General features: G+C 59.5%; 2 protein-coding genes and 1 long non-coding RNA gene across 10 annotated transcripts; 2 read left to right on the forward strand and 1 right to left on the reverse strand.

The window, feature by feature from the left end:
- Positions 1–616: 616 nt before the first annotated feature.
- Positions 617–14,375, forward strand: MAP3K6 (mitogen-activated protein kinase kinase kinase 6). Of its 4 annotated transcripts, none has more exons than XR_003588292.3 (30): positions 617–1,304; positions 4,011–4,150; positions 4,239–4,262; positions 4,568–4,758; positions 4,873–5,041; positions 5,379–5,485; positions 5,882–6,052; positions 6,163–6,275; positions 6,685–6,844; positions 7,044–7,206; positions 7,283–7,402; positions 7,483–7,562; positions 7,646–7,741; positions 7,900–7,987; positions 8,069–8,202; positions 8,588–8,715; positions 8,957–9,093; positions 9,718–9,823; positions 10,350–10,507; positions 10,607–10,799; positions 10,903–11,041; positions 11,313–11,472; positions 11,628–11,804; positions 12,281–12,386; positions 12,660–12,828; positions 12,915–13,027; positions 13,121–13,194; positions 13,264–13,374; positions 13,755–13,831; positions 14,055–14,087. XR_003588292.3 is itself a non-coding variant. In XM_027965443.2 (29 exons), exons 1-29 carry the CDS (start codon positions 962–964, stop codon positions 14,143–14,145), a joined length of 3,927 nt encoding a protein of 1,308 aa, XP_027821244.1. In that variant the 5' UTR covers positions 617–961; the 3' UTR covers positions 14,146–14,375. The 4 variants fall into 4 exon arrangements, 2 of the variants coding, with proteins under 2 accessions (XP_027821244.1, XP_027821245.1); XR_003588290.3 differs by having other exon boundaries at positions 13,292–13,374; XM_027965443.2 differs by lacking the exon at positions 13,264–13,374 and having other exon boundaries at positions 14,055–14,375.
- A 148-nt stretch (positions 14,376–14,523) lies between these two features.
- SYTL1 (synaptotagmin like 1) lies at positions 14,524–23,487 on the reverse strand. Of its 5 annotated transcripts, none has more exons than XM_027965450.3 (15): positions 23,358–23,487; positions 21,027–21,255; positions 19,903–20,051; positions 19,631–19,703; positions 19,510–19,555; positions 18,983–19,067; positions 18,270–18,373; positions 17,993–18,106; positions 17,620–17,786; positions 17,259–17,355; positions 16,559–16,717; positions 16,186–16,264; positions 15,967–16,066; positions 14,980–15,185; positions 14,524–14,756 (listed from the first exon to the last, which is right to left on the reverse strand). In XM_027965450.3, the coding sequence occupies exons 2-15, from the start codon at positions 21,215–21,217 to the stop codon at positions 14,617–14,619; spliced, it is 1,710 nt and encodes a 569-aa protein (XP_027821251.1). In that variant the 5' UTR covers positions 21,218–21,255; positions 23,358–23,487; the 3' UTR covers positions 14,524–14,616. The 5 variants fall into 5 exon arrangements, 3 of the variants coding, with proteins under 3 accessions (XP_027821251.1, XP_042101050.1, XP_027821249.1); XM_042245116.2 differs by having other exon boundaries at positions 17,993–18,100; positions 19,852–20,051; XM_027965448.3 differs by having other exon boundaries at positions 19,852–20,051.
- Positions 16,391–25,728, forward strand: LOC132659240 (uncharacterized). Its single transcript, XR_009599449.1, has 2 exons — positions 16,391–19,713; positions 20,539–25,728. It is a non-coding gene; the product is annotated as an uncharacterized LOC132659240 (long non-coding RNA).
- The last annotated feature ends 382 nt before the right edge of the window (positions 25,729–26,110 follow it).

The following is a 26,110-nucleotide window of genomic DNA, read 5'->3' on the forward strand; positions in this document are numbered from 1 at the left end:
CTTGGGAATTGGAGCTGGGAAGCCATTGTAACCCAAGGACTGGGGTTCCTGGGGTTCTCCAGGGAGATGGAGAAACGTTTGCACGAAGATTCTTCTCAGATATTTCATGGTCATGTCCAGGTTGGAGGTCAGGGGTCAGAAGGGCTCCAAAGCAGATTGAGTTCCGGGGAAAGCAGCCCCCTGGCAAAAAAGGCAAAGGACCCAGCTCTGATGCCAAGTCCCATGCTCCTGACAGGCTGGGGAGCAGGCTTCCCCAGTCCAGTCCCTCCCAGCCTGCCCAGCAAGGACGCCGAGAGACGGGCTCTCTCCGCCGTGTTTGTTCTACACACCTTGACATCTCTGAAGATCCTTTCTTCCAACAGATCCCCGCAGGGCAGAGCCTGCAATGCACTTGGGTCTTAGCTCTGGCCTGGGCACCCATCTCACGACTGCCTGCTCTGAGCAGTCCACAGTGGTTGGCTGCCCAGGGGCACAGGCTGTCCCGGAAGTGGCCTGTCTCAGAGGTTCTGGCGGGAGAGGAGGGAGGGAAGAGGCCGTGTCCCGGGCCGCTAGGGAGCGGTGCTGCCCCAAGGCCGAGGGTGGAGCTTTCCCGGTCGGCCGGGAAAGGGCTGGGCCCAGCCTACATGTGGGGGCAGGAGAGAGCGACAGCCGGCGTTCTGCGGCGGATCTTGGGTGGTGGGCACTGCTGGCCCGATGCCTGGGACCTTCCACGTGACTCTGAACCGCGGATCACTGGATGCCCAAGATTCCCAGGACCCAATCCCCGAAGTCAGATCTTCAGGACCTTGCAAGTCAGAGGCCGGATTTTCGCCCTGCACACCAGATTCCCAAACGGGATCTCTGGCCAGACTCCTGACCTCCAGATCCCGCAGGAAATTCTCGATCCCAGGATCTGTTGTTCCCGGCTCCCGTCCAGCCCCGGGGGCCCAAAGCCGGGCGCCCGACACCTGAGCGCCCCCGTATGGCGGGGCCGAGCCCGCGGTCCGGAGCCCTGGAGCGCGCCGGCAGCTGCTGGCAGGACCCGCTGGCCGAGGCGCTGAGCCGGGGCCGGCCGCTCGCTGCGTCCCCCGGTCGGGGCTGTGCGCGAAGCCGGCCGCTCAGCGTGGTCTACGTGCTGACCCGGGAGCCGCTGCCGGAGGTAGAACCCGAGACGGGAGCCGAGGCGGAGCCGCTGCCTCTGCGCTGCCTGCGTGAGGCCTGCGCACAGCTCCCAGGACCGCGGCCGCGACCTCAGTTGCGCAGCCTGCCTTTTGGAACCCTGGCACTGGGAGACACCGCAGCTCTCGATTCGTTTTACAACGCGGGTGAGCAAGCCCGGGGGGGCGGGGCGCTGGGTGGGGCTTAGAGTCTGGGGGCGGGGCCGAGGGGCGGGGCTCAGCGACTCCCGGGAGACCCCCGAGGTGCGGAGTCGTGGGGGGCATAAAGTGAACTAAAGCAGAGGGGCTCGAGGAGGGACCCGTGATAAAAGCGGTGTTTAGGGGATGTGGAGCGTGGCCAGACTCGGGCAGGGACTTCGCGGATCCAGGTCTGGCTCGGGGTTCAGAGTGGGAGCTTAGGCACTCTGAAGTTGGCTCCGTGCCTAGGGAGTGGGTCTAGAATTAGGGAGAGGCTGGGAGCAGGGCAGGGTGTGGTATCTCAGGAATGGGATCGGAGAACTCAGCTTCAGGATGATCTTTCACGGAGCTCATGACGGAGGATCCTGGAGGTGGAACTTGGACTGGGGAAAGGGGCCCTAACACGTGGGGCTAGAGTTCAGAGGTCCTAGCATACTACTTCCGGAGATCCGGCTGCAAAGGGAAGCGAAGGGCACCAACGGCGCTGGATTCTAGAGGAAGGAGCTTGGTTTATGAGGCCCCAATAGTTCTGAGAAAAGTGAAAACTGTGGTGCTGGGAAAGACCGTCCCCTGGACGGCAAGGAGATCAAACAAATCAATCCTAAAAGAAATCAACCTTGAATATTCATGGGACGACCCCCCCCACCCCGGTCGCTGATGCTAATGCTGAAGCTGCCACCTGATGCGAAGACCCGACTCATTTGGAAAACACTCTGATGCTGCGAAAGATTGAAGGCAAAAGGAGAAGGCAGGCAGAGGATGAGATGGCTGGATAGCAACACTGACTCAATGGATATGAATTTGAGCAAACTCCGGGAGACAGAAAAGGACCGGAGCCTGAACGTTCTGCAGTCCCCGGGGTAGCAAAGAGCCGGACACAACGGACCGACTGAACAAGCAGCTCCGGGAGAATCTGCAGAGCTGGGGCGGAAACTGGAGGCGGAGAAGGGTCGTCCGGGGGCGGGGCCAGAAAGCGGCTACTCCCGAGGGGGATCACCCCGCCCTCTCGCCAGCCCGGATGCCCCGCCCCGATACTAATTTGTTTATCCAAGAGTTCAGGAATCCTACTTGCCGGATGTCCATAAAACGTCAGTCTAACAATGAAGGCTGGACTTCTCCGGTGGTCCAGTGGTTAAGAATCCACCTGCGGGGCGTTCAGTCGGTCCGACTTTTTGGGACCCCATGGACTGTAGCCCGCCAGGCTCCTCTGTCTACGCGATTTCCCAGGCAAGAATAGTGGAGCAGGTAGCCATTTCCTACCCCAGGGAATCTTCCTGACCCAGGGACGGAACCCACGTCTCTGGCGTCTCCTGCATTGACAGGTGGATTCTTTACCACACTGCTGCTACCTGGGAAACAGGGGACATGGGTTCAAGTCCTTGGCCCGGGGAAGATTCCACCACCTGTGGCGGGGCAACTAAGCCTGTGTGCCACAACTACTGAGCCCGTGTCAGCCTGCAAGCAGCAACAAAGACCCATCACAGCCAAAAATAAAGAGATAAAAATGAAGGCTGACTCGACCTTGAGGTCACAAACACACAATCCTAGATGGACTCACAAATCGTGCATATCTTGCTTCACAAAGGCTGTCGCAGACACTGTCCCACACAGAGATACAGACAGCAAGCGACACACTCACAGAGGCACAGTGTTGTACACACACAAGGCAAGTATGTATATACATGTGTATATACCTAGTACACTGCTGGTGCCAGCCCCTTTCAAGAGACTGTGTTGAGGACCCAGGGAAGGGCATGTCTCTCTTTGCACAACTCTTGCCTCTCAAATGGCCCACAACAGGCTCCAGGTTTGGTGCACAGCTTCCCCTTCTCTGTGCCCAGTGCCCGTAGGCGCTGAACAGTGGGATACAAGCAGTGGGGCCTGGGGAGCTCCAACCCTCTCCTTGCAATCAGTTCAGTTCAGTTCAGTCACTCAGTCGTGTCCGACTCTTTGCAACCCCATGAATCGCAACAAGCCAGGCCTCCCTGAGTTACATCTCCCGGAGTTACTCAGACTCACGTCCATCGAGTCCGTGATGCCATCCAGCCATCTCATCCTCGGTCGTCCCCTTCTTCTCCTGCCCCCAATCTCTCCCAGCATCAGAGTCTTTTCCAATGAGTCAACTCTTCGCATGAGGTGGCCAAAGTACTGGAGCTTCAGCTTTAGCATCATTCCTTCCAAAGAAATCCCAGGGTTGATCTCCTTCAGAATGGACTGGTTGGATCTCCCTGCAGTCCAAGGGACTCTCAAAAGAGTCTTCTCCAACACCACAGTTCAAAAGCATCAATTCTTCGGCACTCAGCCTTCTTCACAGTCCAACTCTCACATCCATACATGACCACAGGAAAAACCATAGCCATGACTAGACAGACCTTAGTCGGCAATGTCTCTGCTTTTGAATATACTATCTAGGTTGGTCATAATACCATAGGCATAATTTCTGTATGATCCAGAGGGACCCTAAAAGGGGGAAACTGAGGCCTAGAGCAAAACTGGACTCTGAGGAGTTATATAGGAAGGCAGACCCAGCCAGGATGGATCCCCAGGCTTCTTCCCCACAAGCTGGGTTTGGGACTTGAGGTTTGGGGCTCGGGGCTCAGGGCTTGGGGCTCCAGGCTCTGGGTGCCAGGCTTGGGGTTCAGGCTGAGCTCAGGGCCTCTACCTGTGTGTCCACAGACATGGTGGTGCTTGAGGTGAGCAGCTCCCTGGCACAGCCCTCCCTGTTCTACCACCTGGGTGTGAGGGAGAGCTTCAGCATGACCAACAACGTGCTCCTTTGCTCTCAGGCCGACCTCCCTGACCTGCAGGCCCTGCGGGTAGGTGGCCAGGGGGCAGGTGGGGACCAGCCCAGGGCGGGGGTGGCCCTACCCAGAGCACCAGTATCTGAATGTCTGTCTCTTGCAGGAGGACATTTTCCAGAAGAACTCGGTGAGCCTAATCCACCCCTCCTCCGCGGTTTCCCTTTGACCTCCACCATTATAACCTCTGCTCTCCACCATGTTTCCAGGCCTCCTCATTCACCTCTGACCTCCCTAGTGCCCCCCTGACCTCCCTAGTGCCCCCATGACATCCATGTGACCTTTGGCCCCCTATTGCCTCCCTTCATGAAGTGGGCCCCTTCCCAGCTATTCTAATCCCCACGGGGGTGGACCTCTGACCCCTCCACTGCCCCTCTCTAATCTAGTCCTGACCTCTGACCTCCTCTGATTCCTGGCTTCTCTCTCCCACCCTAGGATTGCATTGGCAGCTACACGCTGATCCCCTACGTGGTGACAGCCACCGGTCGGGTGCTGTGTGGCGATGCAGGCCTCCTGAGGGGCCTGGCTGATGGGCTGCTCCAGGCTGGGGTGGGCACAGAGGCTCTGCTCACACCCCTGGTGGGCCGGCTGGCCCGCCTGCTGGAGGCCACGCCCACGGACTCTTGGTAATGGGCCCCCCCAGAGCAGGAGTGCCAGGAGGAGCTGGCGAGGACAAGAGGGGCCTGGAGCTGAGGGGCAGACCCTGCCATTCTCTCTCTCTCCCCTTCCCTGGGTGTTAGTGGCTACTTCCGGGAGACCATTCGGCAGGACATCCGGAGGGCGCGGGAGCGGTTCAGCGGGCCGCAGCTGCGGCAGGAGCTGGCTCGCCTGCAGCGGAGACTGGACAGTGTGGAGCTGCTGAGCCCCGACATCATCATGAACCTGCTGCTTTCCTACCGGGATGTGCAGGTGTGCGGGGCTGGGAGAGGCAGGCCGGCCTGTCCAACAAGCCCCAGGCCAGTTTCCAGACCCACCAGAGGCTCTGAATGAATTATCTGACATCTCCAAGCCTCGGTTTCCTGGGAGAAAAACAGGGAAGGCTGGGCACCCACTGGGGTCTCTGCGAACAGTGCAGTGTCTGCACTTCCTGGAGGAAGTGTGCAGAGGATGGTGGGTGGGAACGGTGGGGGGTTGGGTGGGAGGAGACCCCCACCCCACTCCCCTGCTCAAGGTTTGCCTCAGGGTTCATGGGCCGATGGGACCTACCGGAGGCCATGAGGCCAGTGCGTGCTGTTCCCTCCGGCAGGACTATTCAGCCATCATTGACCTGGTGGAGACCCTACAGGCCTTGCCCACCTGTGACGTGGCTGAGCAGCATAATGTGTGCTTCCACTACACCTTTGCCCTCAACCGGTGGGTTGGCAGAACAAGGCTCAGGTCATGGCCACGTGGGGACATGGGTCTCTGCCGTGCAAAGTCCCTGCGGTCTGCAATCACGGCTGTTCAGGGAATTTGCCGACCAGGATCACGCTGGTGTCAAATCGTCCCTATGATTCTGTTTCTGCTGCCCAGGGTGGGGTGGGGTGGTGGTGCTGACCTTGGAGTGGTCACAGCTGTCTAAGGCCACGGCTCTGCAGTCCCTGCGGTCACTTCTGTCTGGGATTCCCACCTCTCGGAAGGTCAGCGCTGACCAGAGACACTGCTCTTCTGGGTTCATGATGGTCAGGCCCTTGGAAAGGTCCCTGCTGTTCAGGGTCTTGGGGTTGGTGGACAGAGAGTGGTCCCCAGCCTATCTTCCCCTTACCCCAGGAGGAACAGGCCTGGGGACCGGGAGAAGGCACTGGCCGTGCTGCTGCCACTGGTACAGGTAGAGGGCCCTGTGGCACCTGATCTGTACTGCATGTGTGGCCGTATCTACAAGGACATGTTCTTCAGCTCTGGCTTCCAGGATGCTGGGCATCGGGAGCAGGCATATCACTGGTAAGGGTGATATGCCTGTGAAACAGGTGAACAGTGAGCTGAGCTAGTGGGCTGAGGGATGGGGCTATGGGCATTAGTCCAGCCCTGCATCGCCCCCACCCTCACCCCAGGTATCGCAAGGCTTTTGACATAGAGCCCAGCCTTCACTCGGGCATCAATGCCGCTGTGCTCCTCATTGCCGACGGGCAGCGCTTTGAGGACTCCGAGGAGCTCAGGCTCATAGGTGAGCCCCAATCCTGCACCCCTATCCCTTCCCCACAGGCGCCCTGAGGGGCCTGGGAAGAGGGCAGGGAGAGAGGACACTGGGCTAGAGCTGGGGCTGACCCATCCTGTTTGGGACCTGTTCTGCCTGAACCCACACCTGGGTCCTCATGCCTAACCTGGACCCTCATGAGCCCCTGAGGCCACAACTGTTCCTAAGCTCACACCTGTGCTCCTTACACACTGAATTCCACGTACACTTGTTCCCACACCCTCACCTGTGCCTGAGCTTCTACTCCCACCTGAGATCTGGCCACACCTCAGTTTTCACCCATTTCTATCTTCCTGCCCATGTGACTGTGGTGGCCTACACCTGGGCTTTGCCGAAATTCGCAACCACATTCATTACAACCCAGGCCCCTCTCTCCCAGGCATGAAGCTGGGCTGCCTGCTGGCCCGAAAAGGCTGCGTGGAGAAGATGCAGTATTACTGGGATGTTGGCTTCTACCTGGGAGCTCAGATCCTCGCCAATGACCTCACTCAGGTGGCACTGGCCGCAGAGCAGCTGTACAAGCTCAACGCCCCCATATGGTAAGCGGCCCCCTCTGGGGTCCTGGGCTGGCCTGGGCTATCAGCTTCTGCACATATATCCCCTGGCATCTAGTCTGAACCCCTTCCAAACCAGTACCCATGGCACCCAATGGCCTGATTCTGGCTGTATCCAAGCCAGTCTAGTCCCCCTGACAGTGCCAGTTGGTGCCTGGGCTGAAGACATGCCTATTGTCTGCAGGTACCTGGTGTCCGTGATGGAAACCTTCCTGCTGTATCAGCACTTCAGACCCACACTAGAGCTTCCTGGAGAAGCCCCCCACGGTGCCCACTTCTGGCTCCACTTCTTGCTACAGTCCTGCCAGCCACTCAAGACGGCTTGTCCCCAAGGGGACCAGTGCTTGGTGAGGCCGGTGGGGTATGGGACCCGGGAGAGGTGCCAGCCCCTTCTGACCAACCCCTCTCCCCTGTCGTCTGAAGGTGCTGGTCCTGGAGATGAATAAGGTGCTGCTGCCCGCCAGGCTGGAGGTTCAGGGTACAAACCCGGTGAACGCGGTGACCCTGAGCCTGCTGGAGCCGGAGAAGCAGGTGAAGTCGCCGGTGAGCCACCCCCACTGACATCTATGCACCTCTTCTGTCCGGCCTTTCCCCCATCCCTAGACCCCTCTCCCTGTCCCCAGCACCCCTCTGGGACCCCTGTCTTCTCACAGGACGTTCCCTCCAGCTGGACCTTCCCGGTGGCCTCCATCAGCGGCGTCAGGTAAGAGGGGGCCCTTTGGAAGGTGAAGGGGGCAGGCGGCGCGGCTGGGAGGCCGGCTCACCCGGGCTCTTCATCCCTTCCAGCGTCTCGAAGCGGGACGAGCGCTGCTGCTTCCTCTACGCGCCGCCTCCGGCTCAGGACTTCCAGCTGTGCTTCCCCAGCGCCGGGCACTGTCAGTGGTGCGCGCAGCCCCGCGGGGTCGGGGTGCTCCGAGAGCCAGGAGGCGCGGGGCATCGAGGGAGAGGAAGGGACTATGTTCCCTGGGTGCTCTAGGCAGAGAGGGGAACAGTTTCTGCCCCAGGTTGCCTCTCCCGTAAGTCTTGATCTCCGCCCTCAGGTTCTGCGGCATGATCCAGGCCTTGGTGAAGAGTCCGGACTCCGGGGCGCCCGCAGAGGAGACGGGGGGCGTTGGGGAGGTGTTGGAGGTGAGGAGCGGGTGCTGGGAGCTTGAGGAGGGGGGTGGGCCGAGGGCCCCGCTGAACCGCTCATGTCACCCGCCCTCGCAGTTTGATTACGAGTACACGGAGTCGGGTGAGCGGCTGGTGCTGGGCAAGGGCACGTACGGGGTGGTGTACGCTGGTCGCGATCGGCACACTCGAGTGCGCATCGCCATCAAGGAGATCCCTGAGCGGGACAGCAGGTTTGGGGGCGGCGGGGCCCAGGGCGCCAGGGAACAAGTGGGCGGGTCACATGGGCGGGACCGGAAGTTGAGAGGCTCCTGTGGGCCCGACTGTAGGCCGGGGCGACGCAAAGGCCCACATGGGCGGGACTGAGTGCCTGAGCTCAGAGAAGCGAGAGTTCGAGCCCCCGGGGCCCAGCCAGGCCTGTGCGCAGAACCGCAGGGACCCAGCGGGGGGGATAGGGTCCGGAGGGGCGTGTGGGCTGGGTGATGAATTGAGGAAGGAGGAGGCGGGGGTCTGGTGGGGTGAGGGGGGGAAATCTATAGGCCCGTCCTGTTGGCACTGGAGTAGGGTAAGCACCCCTGCCCCAAGCAGGCCTGTTAGTCACTCCCTACCGGCCCCCAGGTTCTCTCAGCCGCTGCACGAAGAGATCGCTCTGCACAAACGCCTACGCCACAAGAACATCGTGCGCTATCTGGGCTCCGTCAGCCAGGGCGGCTACCTCAAGATTTTCATGGAGGAAGTGCCTGGAGGTATCTGCCCTGCGTGGGAGGCAAATGGAACTGGAGTTGTGGGGCCTGGGGATGGAGCCAAGCAAAGGGTGGAGAACCCTCCGGGGAAAATGACCCCTAGCCTGTGTGGGTGGCGCAGCCCAGAATTAGCTGAGGCAGTGCGATTGGGTGGTGGAAGCTGGGCCATGGCCTGGCCTTCAGGCAGACAGCCATGGGCTGGACTAAATGGGTGCCAATTATGACCCTGGACTGCACCTTCCAGGCAGCCTGTCTTCCTTGCTGCGATCAGTGTGGGGACCCCTGCAGGACAACGAGAGCACCATCAGTTTCTACACCCGCCAGATCCTGCAGGGACTCAGCTATCTGCACGACAACCACATTGTGCATCGAGATATCAAGGTCAGCCTGTAGCTGGCTCACCTTGGTGGGGGGTGGGGCGGGTGAGAGGGAGGAGCAGAGAGGGCTCCAGACACAGGCTGGCAGTTTAAGTGGACAGACCCTTTGCAAAAGCTTGGGAAATTCACCAAGAAGTTTCCCTAGGGAAGGAAGGAAGTTCAGATCTGAAGCCAGCTTCCAGGATTTCCCTGATTCTTCCAGTGATTAAGAATCCACCTGCCAACGCAGGGGACATGGGTTCCACCCCTGGGTCAGGAAGATCCCACATGCTGTGGGGCAACTAAACCTGTGCCACAACTACTGAGTCCGTGCGCCCTAGAGCCCATGCTCTGCAACAAGAGAAGGCGCCGCAGGGAGAAGCCCATGCACCCCGTAACTAGAGAGTAGCCCCCACTCGACGGCAACTAGAGAAAACCTGCATGCAGCCGCAAAGACCAGCACAGCCAAAAATAAATCACTAAAGTGCAGCCAAGCTCCAGGGGGACATAAATGGGATGGCAGGGGGAGGGGGTTGAGAGAGGCAGGGTCAAGCTGGGAGTCTGGGGAGATGGGGTCTGGGATAGAGTCCAGTTTTGGCATCAGGAGCCCAGTCCAATGTCTGCTGAGCACAATGTCCACTCTGTTCAGGGGGACAACGTGCTGATCAACACCTTCAGCGGGTTGCTCAAGATTTCTGACTTTGGCACCTCCAAGCGACTAGCAGGCATCACACCCTGCACTGAGACCTTCACAGGTAACAGCCAGCACACCCTGCACTGAGGCCTTCACAGGGAACAGGGTGTGGGCTGGTGAATGAAGCTTGCTGATGTGGGGCAGAGAACTCTTGGGACATTCCAGGGAATGACGTTTCTCCTGGGCACGGAGTTAGAGTCTTAATGGGAGATGGAACCTGGGGCAGGTCACTGAGCCAGGGGGCAATGATACAATCTAGAACTGGAGCTTGGAGAGCTGATAACTGAACTGATTTCAGTCCCTGAAATGGAGCCCAAAAGTGTGGATGCGGACCAAAGTTCAGAGCGGATGATGCAGTCTGGGATAAATGATGGCACCTCCTGTGGGTGATGGAGGCCATGGATGTGATGGAGCCTGAGATGAGTGAGGAGAATAGGGATAGAGGTTTGATGACCAGGGTAGGTGATGGGATGTTTTGGATGATAGAGTTCAGGTTGAGAGCAGGTGGCCAGAGAATGATAAAGCCCCCTGCCACACCCCCGGTGATACAGCCTAGATGAGCATTACTGCTACTGCTTCTGTCCCAGGGACCCTACAGTATATGGCCCCAGAAATCATTGACCAGGGCCCACGAGGGTATGGGAAGGCAGCAGACATCTGGTCACTGGGCTGCACAGTCATCGAGATGGCCACAGGTCGCCCACCCTTCCACGAGCTAGGGAGCCCGCAGGCTGCCATGTTTCAGGTGAGATCCTCAGGGCCTGGCTTATGAGGTGGGGTGGTGTTCAGAGTCCTGAACACCTCTAAATGTGTCCTTTGTTCCCCGTCCCTGCTCCCTTCCCAGGTGGGCATGTACAAGGTGCATCCGCCAATGCCCGGTTCTCTGTCAGCTGAGGCTCAAGCCTTCCTCCTCCGAACTTTTGAGCCCGACCCCCGCCTCCGAGCCAGTGCTCAAGCGCTGCTGGCAGACCCCTTCCTGCAGCCTGGGAAGAGGAGCCGCAGCCCGGGCTCCCCCAGACAAGCTCTAAGATCCTCAGGTACTAAGTGGGTGGAGGGAGTGAGCACTGTGTGGTGAGGGCAGCGGAGGTTTGGAGGGAGAGGGCTCAGGGGCCCCGGCCGACAGCCTTGTCCCTCCCTCAGAGGCGCCATCTGCTAGCCCCGCTCCTTCAGCGGACTCCACGTCCCAGTCCCAGACATTCCCGCGCCCTCAGGCACCCTCTCAGCACCCTCCCAGCCCCCCCAAGCGCTGCCTCAGTTATGGGGACACCAGCCAGCTCCGGTGAGCACCCAGGGTCCCAGGGTGGGTTCGCTTCATCTGGTTTTGTCCCCGGGGGAAATCCCTCCAGCAAAAGCCCTTCTTGGGGACCCAGACACTTGGACCACGTGCAAAGTGGCATTAAGTTTATTGTGCCCTCTCAATGCTGAGTTCGTCTCTTTTATCCCTGTGAGGTGGGGGATAAAAGTAAAAGCCAGGATTCAGTCCCTGGGGTGGAGGTGGCTTGGATGGTATTGCTACTCATCCTCCATCGGCCACTCTTCACTGCACCCAGGGTGCCCGAGGAGCCTGGGGCTGACGAGCCCGCGTCCCCTGAGGAGAGTTCGGGGCTGAGCCTCTTGCATCAAGAGAGTAGGCGCCGGGCCACGCTGGCCACAGTACTGGAGCAGGAGCTGCCGGCCCTGGCGGAGAGCCTGCGCCTGGAGCAGGAACAGGTGGGCGGCTCGCCCCGGCGCCCCCTGCTGGTCGAGCCCCGACAGGACGCTTGCTTTTCCTGCTGACGGCCTAGCGCCCACCCAGCACATCCTCCCACCAGCATCTCTCCTGGCTCATCCGTATACTCGCTGAGGACCCTTCTCTTCCTTCCCAGGGTCCCCGTCTGGAGAGGAGTCACGTGGAACAGCTACTGCTCTGCCTCAGGGCGCACATCCACACTCCTAACCGTCGGCAGCTGGCCCAGGAGCTGCGGGGACTCCAAGGGCAGCTTCGGGCCCAGGGCCTTGAGCCCGAGCTTCTGCAAGGACCGCTCTTCGCCTTTCCAGATGAGGTGAGGGAGCCCTCTCACAGTAAGGACTACCCAACTTCCCAGGTGGTGCTTGGTGGTAAAGAACCCGCCTGCCAATGCAGAAGGCATAGGAGACTCGGGTTCGATCCCTGGGTTGGAAAGATCCCCCGGAGGAGGGCATGGCAACCCACTCCAGTATTCTTGCCTGGAGAATCCCACGGACAGAGGAGCCTGGTACGCTACAGTCCATGGGGTCACAAAGAGTCAGACACGGAATGAAACGACTTAGCACGCATGCACGCAGTAAGAGGTAGGGCGCTCCCAATACTTGGGCATGTGCAAGGACTTGATATCGCAAGATTCCGCGTATTCTGGGACGCCTGCCCAGTCCTAGCTGTTCTGACCTTCCTTTGATCCCAAGCCCGCCCACCCTACTTGCCTTTCTAGGCCTTTCCAACTTACACTCCACTCCTACTTGAGGCTCGGCCGTCTCAGCCGCGCCCTCCCTCCCTCTCCAGGTGAAGCAGGTCCTCCGCAGGCGCCAGATCCGCCCACACTGGATGTTCGTGCTGGACTCGCTGCTCAGCCGCGCTGTGAGGGCAGCCCTGGCAGTGCTGGCCCCAGGTGGGCGGAAGGGCGGGGCCTACCTGCCCGCCTGCGCGTGGGGACCTCTCCTTGTTATCCTTGGGGGCGTGGCGAACACCAATAGGTCAGGTGGGGACGTGGTCAGCGAGGCCCAGCCTAGACTCGGCGCCAAGAAGGGGGATGTGGCCAAATGGATACCTCCCAGGCTGACGCTGCCTGGCCGGTGCCCAGAGTCCCGCGTCTTTTGCCGATGTTGAGGTCCTAAACGGGCATTCTTGCCCTGCCTGAGTTCAACCCCCCTCGGATTGGCAGAGGCGGAGAAGGAGGCGGTCCCACCGAAGTCGGAAGAGGCCAGTAACGCAGAGTCCGAGCCCAAGCAGCAGGCGACCCCAGCCGAGCGGAGCCCTCTCCTGGGGGAACCGGAGCAGGGCACCCCTTCTCTGATGGTGCAGCTGGGCCTCTTGCGAGCAGAGACCGAAAGGTACAGCTCCGAGGACCTGCCCATAATCTCTGCACAAGCTTCACCCCTACTCCCACTCCATTCTGTGGGCTTCTGCCTTCCGACAGGCTTCGAGATGTTCTGGCTGAGAAGGAAAGGGAATGCCAGGCCTTGGTGCAACTAGCCCTCCAGCGGGTCAGTAGGGAGGCCAGGACCTGTGCCCTGGCTTCAGAGCCCCCAGGTGAGCAGGACCAGGCTGGCGAACATGAATGGTGGGTGGGAGCAGCTTCTTGGCCGAGGCACCCTTGGGCTCAACACATGACCTACCTCACAGTGGCTCTCACGGTGGACCAGGGCCTGGTGCAGTGGCTACAGGACCTGAATGTGGATTCAGGCACCATCCAGACGGTGAGCGGAAATGTGCTGGTTGCCCCTGACACCCACCAACCAAAGACTCCTCTTATGCCCATCTTTCAGCTCTTCTCCCTTTCTCCGTCTGATGCAGAGAATCTCAATACTGAATGAGCACTTTGTATGCCCCTGGTGGCTCAGATAGTAAAGAATCTGCCTGCAACACAGGAGACCCAGGTTCGATCCCTGAGTTGGGAAGATCCCCTGGAGAAGGGAATGGCTACCCACTCCAGTATTCTTGCCTGGAGAATTTCATGGACAGAGCAGCCTGGCGGGCTATAGTCCATGGGGTTGCAAAGAGTCAGACATGACTGAGTGCCTAACACTTTCACTTTAGTTTCCCCCCCATCATACAGGTGAGAAAACTGAGGTGCAGAAAGGGCTGCCCTAGCATGTTGGTAGTATTGGGTTGGCCAAAAATTCATTCAGGTTTTTCTTACTTGAATGAACTTTCGGCCAGCCCAATAACCCAGAGCTAGTTCTTGGGTCTTTGGATGTCGCTTTCTCTGATTTTTACCTCTCCTTGTTTCTGTGTGGGGGTCTCTGTCCACAACCAGCTACTGAACCACAGCTTCACCCTCCATGCCCTGCTGACCTGTGCCACTAGAGATGACCTCATCTACACTCGTATTAGGTATGTCCTGGCCCTCGAAGGATAACCCACACACATGGCCTCACGCTGGCCAGATCCTGACACCACCCTACTCTGCTGTTACAAGCCTGCCTGGGTTCCTCCCTGAAAACTACAGGGACACCAGTGTCCTCTGGGGACAGAGGGGGCATCAGGCAGACAGTGGGTACCGGAGAGTGCCCAGGGCCTTCTTCTGGCTGAGCCTCACTGAGCCTGGTACCCCCAGGGGAGGGATGACATGCCGTATCTGGAGAGCCATCTTGGCACAGCGAACAAGATCCACGCCGGTTACCCCTGGCCCCCAGGAGGCCGAATGAGGACATCCAAGGCAGGAGGCCAGATCCAAGGATGGATGAATGGAGGAAACACAAGAGGCTTCTGACATACCTGCCCCAGGACCCAGCAGCAACTGGAGGAGTCCAGGTGGGTGGGGGGCAGGGTAGGCGCCAGGCCTCTAGCCCCAGTGGGGAGAACCAATCACAGACGTGCCTCAAGCTCACGAGGGCCACCAGGCAAAGACTATTAAACAATACTTTTGTACCCCTGGGCCTTGGCAATGTCTGAAGTATTGAGAGGGGTCCTAGGACCAGCTCCCTGAGGTCTTTATGTCTTGAGTCTAAAATTCCTTCCTCTGGCCCCCTCCCCTTCACTTTCACCACCAACCCCCTCCCCCATCCCAGGCAGACATCAGCCCCTTGTTGCCCTCAGAATAAACTTTATTTTTTAGGCAAGGGCAGGCCCTGAGATGGGGATCCCGAAACAGGGGTTTTGTAGAGCATGTAGGGCAGCTATGTCCTGGGGGCCAGGTTGGTTCTGAGGGGCAGAAGGCCATCCACCCACTCACATGGCCGCTCCAGGAGGGTTTGCCACAGCTGCCTCTCCTCACGTGTGGAGTCCATCCAGGGCACCTGGAGCCCGTAGCTGCTGCCTGGATGCAGTGGGCGGGGGAAAGGGGTAGAAGGCATGGTCACATTGGACACCCCAGATCCCGAGGAACACTGCCTGGTCCCTGGTCATGCACCGTCACCCACCCCCCCACCCCCCGTTCTCAGTGGACACCAAGCTCAGGAAAAGACAGAGACTTGCCCAAGGCCACACGCTGAGCCCCCGCCTCTTGGCATCAGGTCCCCTCAGGGCTCTGCCCCACTCACCGGTGCCCAGGCTGAGGCGTGTGCCCCCCAGCTGGCGGCTGCCCAGGGCCCCATGGTCCCAGAGGGAGAGCTCCGCACAAGCCTGGCGCAGGTCAGCAGGCCCGAAGCCATCATAGACCATGGTGTGATTGAACATGGGGTTGAGGCTGCGTCGCACCACCCTTGTCTTCTGGCGGCTGGCCCGGCTGTCATCAGGCAGCACCGAGCTGTGGGGGAGTTGGGTTGATCAAGCGGCCACCCCCTCACACTTCCCAGCACCACTAGTCACTGAGTCCTACCCACACTCCCTCGCAATGTCCACATCCTCGGGTTCCTGCCTGAGAACCGGCCTCAAACCCTTGCTGGGACCTTTACTTCGATCTCCTGCCTTTAAAAATTACAACTCCTATCCACAGGACCCCAGAGTAATGTCCCTGAAATGCCTGTCTGCTGCTCCTCAGCTCAGTCACCTTCAAGACCACCCAGAAGTGATTTCCAAACTTTTCTAAAGCAGGCACTTGGAGCTCTTTCTGCAAAACAAAATATTACTCAGAAGCATAAAACCTAAAGGGAAACCAAAACCTCTGGTTGAATCAGGGCTGGGAGCTCAGAACCTCACTGGGGCCTGCCTCTGTTTTACTCTCTGAGGGTGGGGCAGCAGATGCAGGCACCCCTAGAATTCCTCTGGTGCTTACTTTGAAAACCACTTAACTGCAAGGACCATGTCCCACAACCTGGATTTCCAGGTCCTCCATAGGTGCCCCAAGACCTGCCAGGTCTCAGTCTCAGCTCTCCAACAAGTCCTATCGGTGCCAGTCACTGGAATGCAGCTGCTGGAGGGAGTCCTCACTCTCCTGACTCCAGGCGTTTGCGCAAGCAGTTCCCTCCACCCCTGCTCAGTGGTCAAAGCCCAGGCAGGGGCAATCAAGAGTGGGTGCATGTTGAAGGCGGGGGGCGCTCCATTGCAGAAGAAAGGAAGGGAAGCTGGGCCGTGGCTATGCCCCTCACCATTGTACGAAAGTATCCGGGGACCCTGACCGCAAAGGGATGAGATCCTGAATCTCCTTCACCCAGAAGTGCAGCTCCCCGCTCGGGGGCAGTCCCGGGCCTGTGGAGAGACTCTGCTCAGGCCCTGCCCCGGGGACAGCGTCCCCTCACCCTTGCGGGACCCGGGTTCCCCGCCTCTCAAGGCCCATCTGGCTTGGCCCCTCGGGGGCGGTCACTCACCCTCGGAGCCAGCGGGGACGTACTTGAGGGACAGAGAGAGCAGCCCGCGGCTGGGAAGGTCGTCGGGAGAGGGCGGGACCTGCGAGAGGCGGGCTTGTCAGGGGCTGGGGACCAGGACCTAGGGAAAGACGGGGGTGGGGGGTGGGCGGAGTCCCGGCACATTGGTGGGGCGTGTCTATGGGGCGGGGTCTCGGGGCGGGGCTCCGAGAGAACCGCCTAGGGAATCCGAGAGCCACCCAGGCACCAGCCGTCTGAGACCAGACCTCTGCATGGGGCCTTAAGGTTTCGAGGGTGAAGGGGACTGGGGGAAAGCCCGGTGGGATAAAGGCGGGAGATCTGGGCCGGGGTCTCCCCACGCGGGCCAGCTGCTCACTCGGGGCTGCAGGGGGAGCCAGGTGGGCTCGGAGTCCCAGTCCCACGTGTCCAGGGGCACTTCGACTTCGCCCAGAAAGATGTTGCGACCCAGGCTTTCGTGGTGCCACACGGACAGGCTCAACACGCGGCCCCGGAGCTCCGTCTGCGGGACAGAGTACTGGGGACGGGAAAGAAAATGAAGTCGCTCAATCGTGTCCGACTCTTGCAATCCCATGAACTGTGCCCGCCAGCCTCCTCTGCCCATGGGATTCTCGAGGCAAGAATACTGGAGTGGATTGCCATTTCCTTCTCCAGGGGATCTTCCTGACCCAGGAATTGAACCCGCGTCTCCTGCACTGCAGGCAGATGATTTACCGACTGAGCTATAAGGGAAAGTGGTGCACTTAAATGGAGCAGCGTCGAGGCCGGTGCTGTTGGAGTTTTCGCTGGGGCTTATCCTACCACGCTCCTTGCTGGAAGGAATCCCGGGGAGCCCCAGACGGTGTAAATGGGGGTCTGGACTAGCGCCGTGCCCGCCTCTAGACCGACATGCCGGAGGCTGAGTTAACGCGAGCGCCTCCTAGCCGTTCCTCCCGCAGAATGGAGGATTGGAGCGACCAGGAGTGACAGTTCCATGTCTGCCCCTGCCGCCCTACCCCCGCAGGAAGGGGCGGGGGTTCGGTTCATTAATGGGGCCCGCCCCGCCGTCGAAGCCTCACCCGGAGAATCTCGTTGAAGACGGGGTTCAGATTCCTTTTCTTCACTGTTGTCTTGCGCTTGCTCTGCTTATCCGGGAGGAGGTAGCTTTTGACGTAGCTGGAGAGGGGGAGGTGAGGAACGGAGGTAAAAGGGAGGGGGCCCTTTACCCTTCCAGCCCCTTCCAGCACCTGCTCCAGCCACAGCCTGGAACGCGTGGCAGGCCTCGTGCTGCGCTTTATAGGAGTTAAGTCACTCAACTCCTGCGTCTCCCAAGGTTATTCCCATTTTGCAGATGAGGAAACTGAGGTCAAGAAAAGCGACGGGTTTGGGCGGAGAGCGCGGCCCCCTTAGCGCCCCAGCCTCGCGGGGTCCGGCACTCACGGGTCGGAGCGGCGGCGCCGTGCGGCGGCCAGGCCCTGGCACTGGATCACGTGCACGCGCAGCTCGGCGGCTCCCGGCTCGTAGCGCAGAGCGAAGTGCACGGAGCCGCGCACCTGCACCGCGCCCGCCTCCGGCTCCCCGGACAGGCTTATCTGGCTGCCGCTCAGCTGCGGACGGAGGGTGGGAGGTCAGAGCGGGGGACCGGGGCTCACGTCGGGGCTGGGGAAGCGGAGCCCCGAGGGTTCAGATCGTGGGAGTGGCGGGGGTGGGGCAGTGAGGTCGAGGGAGGGGTTATGCAGGGATTGTGTGTTGGGATGCGGGGAAAGGAGGTGTCCCCACCCCCACCCCCAGATCCTTTCCCTCACCCCCTCACCGTGGAGGAGTTGAGGCTGGACATGGAAGAGCTGCTGCTGAGCATGCGGTCGAACGAGGGGTCGGGCCCCGGGGTCTCCTCCCCATTCTCCAGCATCTCAGACGCCGCCTGGGTCTCAGGAGGGGAGTAAGTGACTAAGTGACCGGGGCGTCCCCGTACCCCTCGCCCCTCCCGCGGCTTTTCCTGGTCCCGCACAGCTCGCAGCCTCGGGCAGAGGCGCTCCCCACCCGAAATCCGCTCCGGGTCTTGAGAGCAGCCGCGGGCCGCTCCCGCCTACCTGGGCAGGCGGGGTCTGCGGCTCCACCTCTCCCATCGACGGCTGCTGCATCTCCGGGTCCGCCTCCTCGCCGGCGACGACCGGAGGGTGCCTCAGGCCAGGGGCTGGGAGGGGCACAAGCTGCTCAGCGAGCCCCTCCCCTGCCCGCCCGCCAGCCCGCCCCTGAGCAAATTTGGAGGGACTGGTTTACCAGCTAGGTTCAGGCCCAGGGCTGCCCTGCGGTCGCCCGTGGAGACCACGCCTCCCCGCCCCCAAAACAGAAGGAGAAAGGTGAAAGCAGGTGTTTGGGGGTCACTTAGAGCTATCTCTGGGCTTCCCTGGACTGTAGCCTGCCAGACTCCCCTGTCCATGGGTTTTCCAGGCAAGAATATTGGAGTGGGTTACCATTTTGTTCTCCAGGGGAATCTTCCTGACCCAGGGATGGAACCCATGTTTCTTGCATTGCAGGCAAACTCTTTACCATCTGAGCCACCAGGGAAGATCAGATGGTAAAGAACCCGCCGGCAATGCGGGAGACCAGGGTTTGATCCTTGGATTGGGAAGATCCCCTGGAGGAGGGCATGGCAACCCACTCCAGGATTCTTGCCTGGAGAATTCCCATGGACAGAAGAGCCTGGTGGGCTACAGTCCATGGGGTCACAAGAGTTGGACACGACTGGGCGACTAAGCACAGCACACACAGAGCTGTCTGTCCCAGTGCTCTGAACACCCACCTTCCCGCTCATCTTCTTGGGCTTGGGGCTCCTCCTCCTGCTCTGAAGGATTTATGGAGACACATGGTGAGGGGACATCCAGTCCCTGAAAGAAGCAAGGGGTAGAAGTCACAGTGGGGACTGGTGGTGAAGGGGTCAGAGGTTATGATGGGGTCAGAGGCTTCAGCTCCAGATTTTGCACCGCCTTCAGGGCCGAGCCAGCAACCAGCTGCAGGACCAGTCTGGCCCTTTTACTTCACACCCCTTCACATCTCAGGGCCTGCCCTGCCTGACTCCCAGGGTCCCCATCGGTGGTATCTGAGTCTTGGACCTTACCCAGCTCTGTCCCCCACCCCAACCCTAGTAGCCAATTTGGTTTCCCTTAGAGGCTGGGCCCACAGCCCCATGTGATAGAGGAGGAGGACAGAGGCCTAGCCCAGGGTCTCCCAATTAATTCACAGGCTGGGTTCTTTCCCTAGTACACTCCACCTCCTCTCCAGAGACTCTGTACACGCACTCGTTAGCCTGTTGAGTCACTCATTGCTCACCTCAGCCTCGCTGAACCTCTCTTGGGGGCCCTCGTCTACAGAGAGCCTGGGAGGAGGGAGAGGTGTAGTCAGGGATGGGCCGACTGGGAGGCACCCGCCACTGCCCGCCACGCCTCCTCACCTGGGCTCCAGGGCCTCTTCAGTTTCTTTCCCTGCAGCCTCGGCCTCCCCCTCGCTGCCTCCAGCCTGGTCTCCTGCACCCAGGTGAGACGTTCTGTGAACCCCTGCTCCCAGGATGTCTGGTCCTTGGAGATACCCACCCACTCCCCAGAGCCCATGGAGGGGTGGTGCCCACCTAGAGTCACATAGTACCAGGGGCCCCCTCTCCTTGTCCGCACATACCCAGTGACCTGGGCTGCATAAGGCCTGCCTCCTCTGGGGAGCTCCTCTCACCCCTGCAGCCCTTCTTTCTGCGGATAGAAGCTCGGACCAGGTCAGAGCCAAAGTGGGCATGGTGGTGCCGCTGGGAGCGTGCTTCCTGGAACCAGTCCCCAGTTAGGATCTTCAGCTGCCCAGGGTCTGCCAGTGATGCCCGGAGCTTGCTGGAAGATGAGGGAGAACATGGCGGTCACCGCTTATGCAATCAAATATTCTCGCCACCCACTCTGTGTGCCATGCCCTGTACCTGGGGCCAGGGATATAACAGTAAATCAGACTTGATCCCTGCTTTGGAGGTGCTCAGGTTCATGGGTGACTGAGTCTGGAATAAACCAGGACACTACCATGAGGTAGGAGTCATATATATGTAAGAGGATCAGCTTTGCCTTTGAGAATCCTGGAGAGCTTCACAGAGGAGGTGACATTTGAATTTCTCATCCAGGACAAATTCAGTTCTCCAGTTAGAGAAGGAAAATATTTATTCTTTACTAAATGACTGTGTATAACCCTTCCTAACTCTATAAAGTAGGCTCCTTAACCCCATTTTACAGATGAGGAGAGCGGTGCTGGGGAGGTCCAAGTTTCAAGCTAGGAGGTGTCTGTGTGTCCCCAAACACTACTGATAGTGCTTGTCTTCACTGTTTCTTCCAGGCACGAGGAACGGCACAGAAGTGAAGGGTGTGTCTGGGACTGTGGAGCAACTGAGTGGCTGCAGTGCTACACTCTGAGTGCGTGTGTCGGGGGTTTACTGGTGGAAGGTGAGATGGGAGAGGCTGACAGAGACCAACCAGGGAGGCCTGTGGACCACAGTGCGGAGCTTGTCCCTGACGGGATGCCGAGGAACCGTGTGAGGTTTCCCGAGTGGATACCAAGAATAGACCTGGAGAGTTCTGGCTGCAGCATGGCGGGTGGGTCCGAGAGAGCGAGAGTGCAGGCAGGGAGGCTAGCAAGGGAGCGGGTGCAGCCACGCTGGGAGAGGTGATGAGCTGAGCGGGCCAAGGGCCAAGTAGACCAGGGGGCGAAAGCAAGGCCTACCAAGATATCCAACAGGCTGCACCTTGAAGGGACGGGGTGGGGGCCGCCTGAGCCCCCCAAGGCCGGAGGCCCCTTCCTCCAGGGCTCCCCTTGTTCTGCCTTACCTGATCCGTCCCTCCTCCAGCTGGCGCAGGCGGGCATCTCGCTTCAGGACCTCGGCAATGGCCTCCTGCTCCTCCTCTGTCAGGAAGCTGAGATCCAGGAGTCCATCAGCCTCGGGCTCTGGCTCACGTGCCATGAGGAGGCCAGGCAGGGACCAGAGCTCCTCTGGAGCTGGGTGGCGCCTCTGGGGCATCAGCCGGGGCAGCGCCCAGGCTGGGCACACGAGGCTCCCTGGGGGCAGACCAAGGGTCAGGTCAGGCCTTGTCCCTGTACAGGGCACATCCTGGAGCCAGCTGCCCTTTTCTGCCCAAATATACACCCCTGTGGTGGGAAGGGTACAAGCCCAGGAAGGCTGAGATCAAGGCGGCATGACAGGCATTCACGGACACACGCTTACAGAGACCCATGAACACACTCAAGGACATACTCCAAGACATGGACAGAGACATATGTGTACACACTGATACATGTAGATACACTTACCCCCAGTGGGAAGTATACCTGGTCACACATGCACACTGACCCTTGTATAAAAACACATGATACTTGGTCCCACATAAAGGGCCCTAGGCAGTCATAGACCCAGATCAATGTGCAGACCAAGAGCTGTGCCTCACACATCCTGACACACCTGCACACAGGCATGAGCACACAAGGGCGACAAGGACCACAGATGGCTTCACCTGCACAAGGATAAGTCCGGGGACAAAGGCATGTCCCTAGATACTTACAAATCACACAGACTTTTGCACACACATACTGCACCCCTGAAACTGGATTGTGACCTTGAAGCTAGAGAGACCAGGGCCTCACCCCTAAAGCCAGAATTGTGCACACGACAGATAGTCAGTAAATGTTTGACTAGTTAAATGCAGAAATGCAGCTGCACACACATGGGGAATACACACACATGCAGCCAGACACATATCTGGCTTGGGAAATACAGGCTCACACACATATCTGCTTGGCCCCCTGCCCTGGGAATCCCCCTACCTGGGTCCCTCCCCTCCACTCTTCACCCCCACCCTGTCCTGGCCCAGTGGGCCTTCCTGTCTGAGGCAACCTCCTCCCCAGCCCACAGCCCAACTTCCTCCCCGGAGGTAACCGCAGCACCCACTCCCTCTGCGGCCTCCAGCCCAGGGATGCCCCTGCTGCCAGCCCTGCACCCTGAGCCAGAGGCTCCGGACCCCTCTACTTTGACTGCTTGGGATCCCCGCGCCCTGGCCTGGATCTGGCTGGGGTCCTGGCCGTGGAAGCCGAGTGCTGCAAAGCAGCACGGGTACCACGGTGACTCCGGAAGGAAAACACCTGTGCAGCCCTGAGGGGCGTGTGGACGTGGCAACGGGCCCGCGGCCGGGCCTGAGCCCACGGGCCGGGGTTGTCTCTCTGCTCCCCCTGCCCTGCCAGTCCCTTCCCTCCCGGGGCACCAGGCAGGGCCAGGGTAGGGAGAGGGCGCCCAGTAGGCAGGTCCTGGCTTTGCCTGGAATCTGTGCCCTCCCAGCTGAGTCAGCAAGCCTGTCGAGCAAGCCCCTGCCCCACCCTCCCGGGGAGGGTGGGTGAGAGTCTCGATCAGGTGTCCTGCATGACGCTGTGGAAATGCCTGTGCCCACGCTAACAGCATTTCCTGAACGTCTGCCGTGTGCAGGTCTGGGGTGGTACAGATGCAGGGTTCGGGCCTCTGCTGGGGCCTGGCGTGGGAGCCCCTGTGTTGCCTGGTGCTGCTGTGAACCTCTGCTCTCGGCTGGTGTCTGCATACCGTGGCTCTGGGAGCCTGTATCTTTTGTGGGTGTGAGTGTTGCAGCTGCGTGTGTCTCTGGGCATCATGACACTGTGTGCTGCTGCACAGGGGACTGTCATCTGTGTGGTATATTCTGACTTTCTGGTGACAGCGCGGTGGGGTGTGCACCTGTGTGTGTATGTGTGATGGGGCTGTGTGTGGCAGTGTGTACCCTGGTGCCCTGGGGGCTACCCAGTGTGTGTGTATGAGCGTGGAGGCGGAGCGACGGTCTGCAGAATTGACTCTACCCTGGTCCTGAGGTTGAGGGCTGGGCTGTGGGCTTCTGGCCCCAGGGTCCCAAGCAGCGCCCCCTCCCTGCAGTCCCTTCTGGTCCCAGAGGCAGAATCCAGCGTCCAGCCCTCCCCATGGTTCCGACCCTCATAGGACACACCCATTGGTCAGCTTAAGCGTCTGTCTGTTTGTTTGGTTGCTCCAGTCCCAGACTCGTTCCACCTCCCCCCTACACCCTGAGATCCTAGAGGGTGCTCGGGATGCCAGGTGGAAGTGCACGCCCCTCTGGGCACAGGCAGGGGATCCCCGGCCCAAGATGTATTACCTGTAGGGGTCCAGAATGGACGGGACGCCTTTGTGGGGTAATCCCGGCTCCCTGGCAGTCAAGGTTCAGGGACCAGGAGAAGAGCAGTGAGGGCCTAAGGCTGACTCAACCGCAGCCCAGCAAAGCGGCTGCCCCACGGAGGAGGAGGAAACACCTTCTCACAGGGCCCTATGCAAAACCGGGCCTGGACTCCTGGCTCCCCAGGGGTGTAGCCTTGGCTTTTAGCAAACCCAGAGCTGAGCTGGTCAGTGGGAGAGGCCCGGGGCTTGGCCCCAGCTTCTGGGCAGACTTCCTCTGTGACTCCTGTAACCCGAGCTGGCTCTCACCCCCAAAGCCTCGGCTGCCCCTTGCACAGAATGGGTTGCAGCCCCATCCCGCCCACTAAGGAGCTGATAGAAACTTGCTTTGAAAGCAACGTTAGAAAACCTGAAAACAAGAACAGTGGAAGGATTGCACACGGCAGCCAGATAACCCCAAAGAGTTCCTGCTCGGCTGCTGTGTGACCTTTAGAAGGTCTCAGCCACTCTGAGCTGCAATTTCCTCCTATGCAAAGTACGGGCTGCAGAGTGTGAAGAGCCTCTAGGGGATATGGAAGTGCTTGGAACCAGTTGGCACGATTACCAGGTGTCCTCTGGCCAACATAAGCCCCTTTTGACAACTGCTGTCCCTCAGTGTCCACAGATGCTTCCCAGGAAGTGCTGTTACCCATACCTGTTAAATGGGGATAATAATCCCTCCTCAGATGGGTCTCACTAGAGTGCAATGAGATCCCTACAGGCCCTTAATAAGCATGTATATGCATGGGTAGATGCGATAGCCATTGACTGTCCAATACAGGAGCCACCACTTTGATGCCAGCCTCCTCTGCCAAGTCTCCCCAAAGGGAAGGCGAGTGGTCAGCAGCACCCTCACCCTTGCCCATTATTCTGTCCTGGCTCCACCCAAGGATGCTTCTTTAACACCCCACCTGTCAGCTTTCACCCTGCTGCTGCTGCTGCTGCTGCTAAGTCGCTTCAGTCGTGTCCGACTCTGTGTGACCCCATAGATGGCAGCCCACCAGGCTCCCCCATCCCTGGGATTCTCCAGGCAAGAACACTGGAGTGGATTGCCATTTCCTTCTCCAATGCATGGAAGTGAAAAGTGAAAGTGAAGTCGCTCAGTCGTGTCTGACTCTTCGTGATCCCATGGACTGCAGCCTACCAGGCTCCTCTGCCCATGGGATTTTCCAGGCAAGAGTACTGGAGTGGGGTGCCACTGCCTTCTCCGCAGCTCTCACCCTGGAAGGCATCAAACTTCGCTGTCTATTCTGGCTTCTATACCCTCTTCCTCTTTCTCATCTCCTGTCCTAGCATCTGTGACTCTCCTTTCTTCTCAGCCCCAACTCCTCTGTACCCTCCTCACCTCTAACCTGTTTCCAAGTTCCCACTTGTGTGGCCAGCCCTCCTGTCCTGGCCCCCAGGCCTCCTGACGCTTGCTGCCACTCCCCAGGCTGCCCCCTTTCCCATCTGTCCCCCACCTCCACCGCCGTCCCACTGGCCAGCTTTCCGTTCCTGTCCAGTCTCTTCTGGAAGCCTCCTCCCCCTTGCCTCCTGGCCTCCACCCTCAGCGCTACCCCTAGCCCTTTATCGCCCAGCTGTCAGAGGGCCCTTTTATGTGTCATTCCTCAGCTTTGGAAGGTGCCAGCAGACAGCCAGGGGAGCCCTCTGACCTTTTTAACAAATCTGCTCCAAGCCTGCCCAGCCGCGTCTTATCATCTCCCAAGACAGTCCATCCTCCTTTGGGCTGCCCGGCCCCTCGGCCTGACCCTCAGGACCCCTGCCTGGCTTTCAGTGGTCCCACATGCTTAGAGCCCTACCTACAGGCACTGTTTCCTGTCCTTCAACAACCCCCCGCCCCCCACCTGGTCCACATGTGCCCCCAGCTCAACTGCAGAATTCTTTCCCTACGCGCCGCCACTCAGCGCCTCTGCACTGCGGCTGGTCTCCAGGCAACTCCTGGCTAAGAGGCCCCGGACCTCGGTTAAAATTCTGGCTCTGCCGCATGGCTCCCGTGGCCTTGGATCAATGACAATCTCTGGAAGCGTCTCTCTATCCCTTTATGAAACAGGGACAATGGCAGCCGTCTCATAGAACTGTCTTAAGGAGGTCCCTTTCTCTTGCCTCCAGAGTCCATTCTCCCTTTTTGTCAGGGACAGCCCCTCCTCACCTGTCCTCCTGTGCTCCAGCGGGGCCACCTCGGAGGGTGGTTCCAAGTGGGGGGCTCTGGAGCCCGGTTGCTGCCTTTGAACGTGTTTCCACGCTACCTCTGTGACCTTGAGCTGATCACATCACTTCTCTGTGCTTTTTAAAAAATACATAAATTTTATTTTGGCTGCCTTGGGTCTTAGTCGGGGCACATGGGATCGTTCCTTGGGGTGCATGGGCTCTAGAGCGCATGGGCTTAGTTGCCCTGCAGCATATGGGATCTTAGTTCCCAGACCAGGGATCAAACCCACATCCCCTGCATTACAAGGCAGATTCTTAACCACTGGACCACCAGGGAATCCCTTCTTTTTTTAATCTTCAGATGGGGATGACAGCATGTACCTCATGGGGCTGAGGTGAGGGTAAATGACATACTTTATCAGCACTTAGTAACCGTTAGTGATTTTATGACACCTATTTAGGTCCATCACCACACAGCTGATTTAAAATTCTGCTGTGTGAAAGCAGGCCCGAAAACTTTCCTGTCCATTCTGCTGTTGTGTTCTCTGT

Source organism: Ovis aries, chromosome 2 (genome assembly GCF_016772045.2).
Source record: "Ovis aries strain OAR_USU_Benz2616 breed Rambouillet chromosome 2, ARS-UI_Ramb_v3.0, whole genome shotgun sequence".
NCBI lineage: Eukaryota > Metazoa > Chordata > Mammalia > Artiodactyla > Bovidae > Ovis > Ovis aries.